At 39.2% G+C, this 11069-nt stretch overlaps 1 protein-coding gene across 1 annotated transcript; it reads right to left on the reverse strand.

Moving 5' to 3' along the window:
* Positions 1-65: 65 nt before the first annotated feature.
* On the reverse strand, positions 66-9740 carry poc5 (POC5 centriolar protein homolog (Chlamydomonas)). The gene is made up of 13 exons (XM_008418859.1): positions 9661-9740; positions 8256-8333; positions 7780-7897; positions 7100-7162; positions 6775-6968; positions 5323-5499; positions 4934-5038; positions 3761-3940; positions 3192-3375; positions 1851-1984; positions 1186-1287; positions 404-574; positions 66-304 (listed from the first exon to the last, which is right to left on the reverse strand). Exons 2-13 carry the CDS (start codon positions 8331-8333, stop codon positions 170-172), a joined length of 1641 nt encoding a protein of 546 aa, XP_008417081.1. The 5' UTR covers positions 9661-9740; the 3' UTR covers positions 66-169.
* Between the last annotated feature and the right edge of the window lie 1329 nt (positions 9741-11069).

The following is an 11069-nucleotide window of genomic DNA, read 5'->3' on the forward strand; positions in this document are numbered from 1 at the left end:
GCCTTTACATAAATGAAAGCCAACTAAAAAAAACCCAACAACAAACAACAACACAGAGGTAAATCTGTTGTAGGATATCAAACTTTACATGAATGTTTAAAAGACAAATGAAGATTTTTGCATAAAATAAATTAAATGCTATCACTAAATTTAATGCACCAGGGGGTGATCATTCCACTTCCTTGATCGAGTGGACGCTGCATGTGCTGGTGTGTGTTCGCGATGTCGCTCTGCCCACAGCGGACGTGTGGCTCTGCTGGAACGGCCGAGGAAACTTCGAAGCGATGGCCTGTCCGACCGTCAGCTGGAAGAACAGAGAGAGAGAGACATTTTACAGCTTCAAACAGCTGGAGGCTACACTTAGTGTACACCTTGAAGTGCAGCTCTCCACCACCTGTCATACCTGTGTAATAGGATGATGGCGTTCTACTACGACAGAGCTCATTGGTGGAGCTACTCCCATCACCTGAAGGCCGCCGTGTGGGACCTTACCGACATCGGCTCGTGCAGTGATGCGAGCCGTCACGGTCTTTGAGGGTTTCTGTTGTCCTGCCGTCAAAATCCGAGCAGCAGACTGAAAGAACACGATAACACAGCTGCATTTAGAAGAAAAAAAAAGCATTTTTATGGATGTAACAAAGAGAGAGAGAGAGCCAGTAAATGTTGGCAGGAAAGTTTATCTAGAGTTGCTTAATCATATGTCCTTCACAGCCATTTTAAAATATAAAATGGTTCAGTGTGTGTACTACACTGCTCAGTCCCTAAATGTGGAACTGGAAAAAACAGAGACTTGAAGAAAGCAAAGAAAGAAAGAATGCAAGAATGATAAAGAAAGAGAGAGAGAAAAGCACAAGAAAAAGAGGACAAGAAAAGAAAGGAGGGAGGACAGAACAAAATAAGATGGAGAAATGAGGGAAGAATGTTAGGAAAAGAAAGGAACCAAAGGAGGAAGGGCAGAAGAAAAACGCAAAGAATGAAGAAGGAAAGGATACAACATTTAGCCAAAGGGAATAAAGTCTGGAAATATAAATACTTATTTCACTTTTCCATTCTTACCAGACCTGGAAAAACACTGACATAAAATTTCATACTGTCCAGACTGAACTCTGATTCTACGCTGATGTGAAAGTGGATTTCCCTAAAACCTCAGGTTCCCTTGACCACAATCATGTTTCCGGCACTAACCTGTTTGTGGGTGCTCGCGATGCCCCCTGCTGGCAGAGAGCTGTGCAAAACTGTGGCGGACGGAAGCATCTCCTCCTGGGAGGTGGAGACTCTGTGGCCAACCTATTGGAAATACAGAACATGCTCATAAAGAAAAAAAAAAGTCAAAGACCAACACAAACTAGTACAAACTTTACGTGCCATCTTCCAGGAATTCCCTGTGATTAGCTCCACTAGCTCTGAAAGGGCCTCAATATTCCTGGTGGACAAAACAGACCCACAGCATGATGCTGCCACCACCATGTACTGACATTGTGGCGATGGGTGATGTGGATTTTTTTTCAAGCCAGTCAAACAGTTCAGTTTTGCTCTCATCATTTTAGATTTGTATTTGTAAAAAAGAATTAAAAAAATTAAAAAACACTCATTACTTTTCTTTCATTTCAGTTTCCAACTGCTTTATCTCCATATATTTCACATAACTGAAGTTTGTGACTGTAGTGTAAATAAATATCTATAGTGAAATGACAAGCACATTGTCATGAGATGAGGTTAAAATTTGTGCACACTGGCTAATCTAAGAACAAGAAAACATAAACCAACTCATGAATGCAAAAACTTACAAATGTGTAAACAAAATGAGAAAAGGAAAAGAAAGCTAGCCCAGTACATTATCAGTCTCTCACCATATCATCAGCTTCCCTTTGTATAGGCTCGAAGCGATCAAAATGGACTGGACTCAACCTTTTTGAGGTAGAGGGAAACGGCTGATGCTTAGGCAACGTAGCTGATCCACGCTCGTCCTGGCCAGGCGAAGGATCTACGAGAAACACAGAAGGTAAAGTTATCGCTAAATAAACATAAAAATTCAAACACCCATGTAAGATTAATACAGCCTAATTATTCTATGTGCCTATTCAGTTGGCAAAAGTGGCACATCATTGACAAGACTATGAACAATCAGGACAGAGTATCACATTAGCAGCCTGTGCTGACAGTAAGATGACGGCGAGCAAAACTCACTAAAGCCGAGGCCAGATGGATGAGCAAAGGAACGTGCTACAACAAGATGATAATAATGAAACCCTCCTCCAGCCGCTTCAGCAGAACGGCTGCTTAATTTGGTAAATCCTGATCATTTTTGTTGCAGCATGGTGTCAACGTTTGAAATATTGGACTAACAGGATGAAAACATAGAGATTCTGGATTGAGTCCCTGAGGTAAAGTGATATTGTGTAGTCACATCAAGTCTCCCCTTGCAAAGTACCAATAATCACATCCACTAATAGATACCTCAATTATATCATCTAATAAATGAGTTCAGGAGGAGACAGTAGACACCTGCTGTTATTCATGTCTTATTCACTCAAATGTCAGTAGCACATAGCTGCACTGCTGGAGAGGCAGGCCTCAAGTTTCTCCCAGTGTTGATGTGTGTGTCTAATCAATACGTCTCAGACACAAAGTTAGCATTGGAACAAAGCATGCTGTGGGAGTTAGCAAGAGCCACGTTTATTAGCACGCTTGTTAATAAATGTGCATCAGCATAATTTCACACACGCACACACAAAAAAATAGAAAAATCTAAAGTTTTTTTGTTAATATTTATGAGGTAGAAATACGCTTCATTATTAAGTAATTGTTTTTAACAAAAGCAATGGTGGCACAAGAATTAGTGCCTCTGATAATCCATTTTAAAACAAATGCAACTGAAGCACTTTTTTAATTTGAACTTTGCTTTTTTTTAAAGTTCTAGTTGTTTAAATAAATGAAATATTTAAACTAAATTCAATAAACGCTAACTGGTTGATCGGGAGTAATGCCCGAAAAAAAAGCTTCCTCCGTTCAACCATCACAAACGCAAACGTGGGATAATCTGAGGTTTGATTTTTCAGTTTTTTCCCCATGTGATGTTTTTCTACTTTATTAGAAATAATACTAGACTGGGCCTGGCTGTGAATGTGCCGTTTCCGACGATCCATATTACTGATTAGAAATATGTCAGGTAGGGGAATTTTGCTACAAACCATGTGGTTCCTGCGCGGGTAGCTGCTCTGTTCGTGTTTCAGTGGACTGGAACATGTTGAGAGCCTCCATGTTGAGGGCACAGACGCCCCTCATGAAGGCTTTCTTCATAGACTCTTCATAACGCTCTCGCTCAACGTGTAGCCCCTGAATCTCTGCCTCGGCCTTCTCGAGAGCCTCGGCTTGCTGTGGAAACAAGACGGGTGAAGGCGGAAGGAAATTATAGGTCCTTAATAAACCTGCTAACATTACCTGACGTTGCTTTCAGTTAAAACAGCAACACTGCCAACACTAATTTACATTTCTTGATGCTCCATTTCTCTTTCATTTAAGTCAACTGTACGAAGCTCTAACACTCCAAATACTTATGCAATTTAAAATGCCGTAAGTTTTGTTCACTCAGATGCTGAAATCAAATATATTTCTAATAAATGACCTCATAAATCTTAAGCTATACATTTAAAGAAGGACTTGAATAATATTGGTTAGCTTCATATGACAAAATCTTGTATAGAACATTGAGACCAACCATACATTTAGCGAAACAAAATCAGTGCATTATTTTATTTACCTCTGCCAGCTTGACCTCGTACTCTGCGGACAGGTGGGAGCAGACCTCCTCGGCCCTGGAACGGCACGCTCGCTCCACCTTACTCCTCCAGTACCTTTGGATCAGACCGTGCCAGCCCTGCCACACCTTCCTCTTCAGCTGCAAAGTGTAGTGCTGCCGAGCCACCTTAACAGCATGAGCCTGCCAGCGGAGCACAGCTACATGAAATATTCACACGGTAATAATTGCACGTTTCATTTCTTCTCGGGCGGCTTGGGGACATTTTCCTCCGCTGCAATTTGTCTGGTATGATTCTGGCGTAGAAAAATAGTACGTTTGTTCAATGCAGATTAAGGATGTTTAAAGTTACTGCGTCACTGCTGAGCAAATAGCTAACTGAGACGATAAAAATTTTCCATAAAGATTTAGAAGCGGTAGTTACGGTGTCGTGCAAAAGTATCTCTTTGGCTTGAACTCTTTAGATCTTGGTATAGCTGCAGACTTCGGTGTGTTTTACTAGTCTCTCATGTAGAGACAAACACAAAGTTTAACTGTGGATAGGATGGAAAATTGGAAAGGGTTTTCAAATCACATTAAATATACAAACAATATGGTCTGCATTTGTATCGAGTCCCCTTTACTCTAAAATCTATAAATAAAATCTAGTGCAACTTATTGTTTTCTGAAGTTACTTGAGTAGTAAATCGTTCTCCTACATCTAATTTAATGTCAGTAAATAGTTATTGACGGCCATGTAATATTTTCCTTCCACTTCACGGTTGTGTGTTTTGACAAATTCAATAAAATCCATAAAAAACATTGAAGTTTGCTACTTTAATGCGGAAAAATGTTTGTGCAAAGCACTGAATGTAGCTTTATAGAAAATATTCTGTAATAATAATTTTGATTCAAATTCTTTCCAGAGAATAAATAATATAGTTCATTCTCTAAGATTGGTATCCACTAAAATTTATTAGCGTTTTTTTAAGAATTTTGTTGCGCTAGAAGCTCTTATTGACTATTATCAAACAGTAAACGGCTGGAGAGAGAAGGAGAGCTGTGTATACAACTTTATCCACAAAACAATTTAGGAAAAATAATGTCATCAAGGGTGTGTGTTGAGGGGGGGATTTCAACTAGAAGAATCCCTTCAGTCTCAAAGCAGGTAAGTTTCAAGCTTATAGGAATGCACACCTCTTCTTTAGCCTCAGCATGCTGGAGTCTCCACTGTGTCAAGGTTTTCATCTTTTCCTGCTTCTCTTTTTGCCTCTCCAACACCAGGCTCAGATTCCTGATCACCTGCAAGAAGACGCGTCACACTATAAGCGTGCAAGTCTAAAAAGGTCACGGTACGTTCCTCATCTTCTTCGTTATGACCATGCCGATCGGGTTAATGAATTAATAAAAAGAGGATGAAGGAAACAGAAGATTAAAAGATGATTGCTCCAGTTTGGGAAAATGTGTCACAAAAAATAAAAAATTAGAATCTTGGTGCAATAAAATGCATCATTACTGAAGTGAAGTGTGTTTTGTTGTTTTCGGTCACGAGTCGTCACGTAAAGGAAGCCGATCGACACAGATACCTCATCCTTTCTCTGGTTGGACGTCTCGTAGGTGCGCAGCAGCCCTTTCAGCGTATTGAGCTCTGACTTCAGGCCAGCCATTTGGACTGCATGCTTTTCCGCCTCCTTCTTCATCTCCATCCTGTGCCGCTCCATGAAGGCATACTTCCACTTCTGGAGCTCGGTTAGCACGTTTGACTGAACAGGAAACAAACGGCGGTCAGTTAACAGAAGGTTTTCAGATTCCTTTATGGGGCCGAGGTTCGTTGAATATACCGAAACATACGGAGTTCTCCTTTAACTTGAGGAATTTTTTTTTTTTTTTTTTCGCTCAACACAATCACAAACTCACGCTGCCTTTCTTGATAAATACCAATAATGTGATTTCACCTAAACACGGACAAACAAAGCCTTCATCGGTTTGAAGTGTGAAAGTAAAATAGAAAGCATTTTACTACTGGGCCATAAAAAGAGCCTTTCTAAAACCTCATTTAATGGATCACAAGATCAGAATAGAGCTGGTTCTCTGTGCCTTTTCTCAGCACTGATTAGCAGCTGATTGGTTGTCACATGCTCTCCATGAATGAGCTGTACAACAGCTGAGGAAAAGGGCAGGGTGAACATATCCACCTCATCTAAAGTACTTTCACCAGCAGACACTTGTATAGTTAAAAGGTCACCATTTCACAGAAGAAAGGAGCTGTCACCCTTTTCTGGAAAGTGTCATTAAGACTCGGTCCCTTCATAAGCTAAGAGAGGGATTGTTCGCTTTCATTTTTTCCCCCCACCCTTTTAGTAAAGATTTAATGCTGGCTAAATATACACTAAATACAATAACATTTAAATATCCGGAGTTTTAAAATTAGTTATTTTGTCCTGACTAGCCCTCAGTTTATATTACATATAAATAAAATAGCAATTTATTATACAATTTTTGATGGAGATAACAATGTCATCATTCTAATAACAGAATTTGAAATGCATCACGAGACTTTTGAGACAAATTTCCAATCTCCAGTTTTCGTAAAGCTCTGAAACTGATTTCAGTGACTTTCTCTTTCAGAGCAGGAATCCACACATTTCTTGCCAACATCCCCCAGAACGCTGTTCAGTCCTGGATCGGAGATCAGTCAAATGATTGAACATTCTATTAAATGCATCTATTGATTTTGATCATGTGTCTATCGGGACATATAGTGCTACTGATTTATTGTCCAGCCCTGCCTCCCCCACTAAAACTTTCACACCAGATTGCCAATGTTAGAATACATCACAAAGTGTTAGGCTAACATTGTGCAAAAAATGTTCAAGTCTCTGGTCAACTGTCAGCTTCACTCAAACTGATCCCTCGCTACACACTTGAACCAAAGCAATAACAATTGAGCCATAGCCACACAACAAAATATTTTAGCTAAAGCAAACAGACTGATGGACTATTTGAAAAAACTTCCATGGAAGAGGAACTAAACTAACCTTGAGGTTGTTGCTCCACGTATCCAGAATGTTTTCCATTTTGCTCAGATTCTCTTCGGAGATAAACATCTCAGTGAAAGCATACTCCTGGGACTTCTGGTTGTCTGATGTTTTGGATGCTGCCTGAAAATCCACTGATGGCGCATTGGAGCGCACTGAAGTCTTGTGTGACGACGGACCTGCTATCCTCTCAGCTGGAGGAAGAAATTACAGACACTGAGAATACGCATCTACAGACGTAAAGAAAAACTGTAAGCAAATTCTCATCGCAAAAAAAAAAAAGTACCGCAACATTTTATGCTTTTTTTTTTTTCTTTCAGCTTACTCTGACAAGAGGCCTGTGACAATCTTACACTTCTGATGGATTGCCTCTCATCTGCTTCAGGATCTGGGAAATGGTTCACAAAGGATCAAAATTTACTGTTCATTGAACACACACACAAAAATCAATATTAAAACTATTTCATTGTGAAAGTGGAATTCTAAAAACAGAAGGCAGTTTAAGAACAGAATAAGTGACGGCAAGAGTGCTGAATAAGATGAGCACGGCTCTCTCCGTCCAAGAATGCATTTATATCAATGTCTTAATTAAATTCTGCAACGAGAAACGAAAAAGCCTGCACTCTAAAGATCAGAGTGGGCAGAGTTCCAGGAGATCATTACTTATCAGCCTGTCTGCTCTCTGCATCGCCGTGCGTGGCTCAGTGAAAGTTAGAGCACTAAACCTTCAATGAGAGATGCTGCAGGGGAGCAGGGGAGGGGGGGCTGATTGACTGTTTAAGACGGGTTATTATACAGAAAGACTCAGAAAGTGACGTGAGACACCAATATCTATTCTGTTACAGTGAACTGGAAGCTGAAAATGCAGAGTGCACAAAAACATACCGTTGCCATAGGTTGAGATGGGAAACCCTTTTTGAAACCTAATCATTAGATGCTTAGCTTCTTCTAGAAAAACTGAAGGAAAATGGGTGTATATGAACATTTTCCTCAGACAGATCCTACCGTGCAGGTTCTGTCCGCTTGGTTTATCCGTTCTCTCGGAACTTTGACCTTGACCGACAGAAAGCGGGTCATCTTTGGGGGCGACAACAGCATAGCGGAAGAGCTCCTCATACTCATCCTGTTGATTAAAAACACACAAACAAACAAATGTCTATGTGACGTATGGAGGACCAAATTATTTGCTGCACATAAAGAACATTAGACTGGGTGAAAAAGCAGCTTCTTGAACATGAAATCTAAACAAAAACTATGTGATCTAAAAATAGTAATCCATTTGTTTATTCCAAATTGTGGGAAAAAAAAAAAACCTTTGAAGAAATTAGCCTTAGTTTTACATCTAACAATGCCTGTTTCAGGGGTGGTAGACTATAGAGTCCTATTTCAAACATGAGGCATGGACTAAATAGAAATTGCACAAAGCATGCCTCTAGATTAGCTTGCATTTTCAGCTACAGCAAAGGATTCTTTTAATCAACCTGAAGATCAGAAGACACAGAGCTGCCTCGGTCTGAGTCTTTGGGGAGAACAGGAATGTCTTCATCCTCTGACGACATCTAGGTAAAAATAAACAAACAATAATGACAATTTTAGTACTTAGGAAAACATTACGAGTTATTGACTGGTAAAAATAGATGATACATTTTTATATTTTTTCACACCCATGCCATAATAAAAGGCAGTCTCATGACAAAGTAAAGGTCCTAACTTAATAAATAAAAATAAATCCCCCATTTTTTTTATTCCAAGGCCAGACGAAGTAAGACATAATCAGGTCTCTATCTGGTTTCTAAGCAGCTTCTTGAAGATAAAACCCAGACTGTCACTGTCCCACGAACAAAGAAGCCCAAAGCATCACTCCTCCACTACTGTGCATGACCCGTTGGTCAAGAATTATTAGTGCCAAACAGAGAGCTGTGCAGTTTGGTCAATCATTTCTGACTTGGCCTTATTTTTTTCCTAAAGTGACAGTGACCTGAAAACCAGGTGATTCATGATATACAGATGCAACTCTCCAAACCAGTCTTGTTGCTTGGCTTTGTACTTGAATCTCTTCCAAACAAACCGGGCAACACTATTTATGTTGTAAACTTTAACATTTAGCATACTAATTAAAGTTTGTAGAGTCTAAGATTGATTTTTATTTTTCCAAGGAGGACAGTGTGAACCGATGGAACTCCTTGTTTTTTTGTGCCTTTAAATCTTGGTAGTCTGAAATTGGGGTACATTTTCCAGAAAGCCCACTCGTTATCAACATATAATGTTTCTAACTTTTGAATGATGTACATCTAGTTAAGAAATGAACCCATAACCCATCCCGGATTGATAGGTAGAAACAATTGCTTCTCTAAGATTAAAGCAGATTGACTTGTTCCTGTTTCATAGAGGTGGTCAAGCTCCTTGATCAACAGTTAAGGGAGTGAATTTGATAACAATCTTAGGAGAGAAAGTCGCAACCATAAGATCCTACGGTGTAGGAGTGTACATAGTTTTTCACATATAACTTCAACTCTCGTTTTCATTATTAAATCGTGACCGTGGACGTTTCTCTGTTTTGTATAGTTTGCTGAGAGGCCAGATACCCAATTTAGGTGTTTACAAAAAGGCTAAATAACTTCCAGTCAAGTGTTTTGATACAAAATCAAAAGGAATGCCAGCTGAAATATTCACTGTAAGACAGAAGAAGCCAGAACAAAAAGCCTGAATCATGAGATTTAAAGCAGGTTTGTAGTTTAGATAAATAGGAGAATTAGCTAATGTTAAATCTGCATAAAGCACAATTCTGTAGCTTCTACAAAACAAGTTTAGCTAATAATGCTAGAACGTTTGGTCGGGAATCTCTTCCTGTTTCATTAAAGATTTAACACAAATAAAAACCTCTACCGTGATCTCAAACGAGTCGTCAGTTGTAAAGTGCTTTGCTTTGCCGTTTCAAATAAACAGACTCCCAAACAACAGCGTCAGTGATTGGCTTATGCTTCTACAACTCCCGCAATCTCGGCTCTGGTTGGTTGAATTATTTCCAGGGCAACCATAAGCGGAAGAACGCCAGCTTCTGCTACGTTTAAAGGGGACTTGTTCAGTTAACGTGAAGTGTTTACTAAAAAAAGGTCCAGAATAAAGATTGTACGGTAGCACAGTCTTTCGGGTACTGATTAATAACAGCTATCACACAATAGCCTCAAATACAAATGTATTTTTGGCAGATTTCATTTGATAGACCAAAACAATGTAATTAATTGTGAAAAGGAAACAACGTTACACGCGGTTTCCTTTCTTCCCCCCTTTTGTTTTCAAATAAAAATCTGAAAAAATGTCCATGTATTTATGTTCAGCCCCCATTTATAAACACTTTTTGTTGTTGTTGATGTCAGATTTACATCCACAAATTCAGTGGTGGGAAGTAACGAAGTACATGTACTTTGTTACTGTACTTAAGTACAATTTTCGTGTATCTGTACTTTACTTAAGTAGATTTAATAATGGGTACTTTATACTTTTACTCCACTACATTTTACAGTAAGTATCTGTACTTTTTACTTCACTACATTTCTACTAAAGTGTCGCGTTACTCGTTACATCCAAGTCGCATTGAGCTTTTTTTCCCGTTAAAATGTGAAGTTCAGTGTCTTAAGGTGGTGCCGTAAAATCCAAGCAATAACGTGACTTAGTGTCTGTTGTCACCTATCCCTCCAACTTTACTCGCACGTGAAGCTCCCGACATGTGCAGTGGTTTCCTCTGAGCGGGAGAAGATGTCTGTCTAATCGTCAGTTATATAATAGCGCTGCATAAACCATAAGATATAGTGACATGTAAAATCAGCAGCGCTGATGTAGAGTTGAGATGTATAATAATGTATACATCTGAAAATGAAGTTGTTTAAATTCTCATTCTGTATGATAAAAACATACTTTTTATATTTAGTTCACATTCTGATCCTGTAAATTACTGTAGTGTCTGTTGTAAATCCATGAATCCATGCAGGAACACCAGGTTGCAGAGAGTCAGAGGGAGGCAGAGACAGAAACACATATCTGTAGATATTTTTAATTAAATGTTTGCGGCTAAAAATGACAGGAGAATAAAAACATTTAGGCTTTTTGCCTCAGTGTTTTTTATGGCTCATGTTTGCTAAGTTACTGAATGCAGGGCTGGAAAGCAGTGGTGGGAAGTAACGAAGTACAAGTACTTCGTTACTGTACTTAAGTACAGTTTTCGTGTATCTGTACTTTACTTAAGTAGATTTAATAATGGGGACTTTCTACTTTTACTCCACTACATTTTACAGTAA

This window comes from Poecilia reticulata, linkage group LG9 (assembly GCF_000633615.1).
Source record: "Poecilia reticulata strain Guanapo linkage group LG9, Guppy_female_1.0+MT, whole genome shotgun sequence".
Lineage (NCBI taxonomy): Eukaryota > Metazoa > Chordata > Actinopteri > Cyprinodontiformes > Poeciliidae > Poecilia > Poecilia reticulata.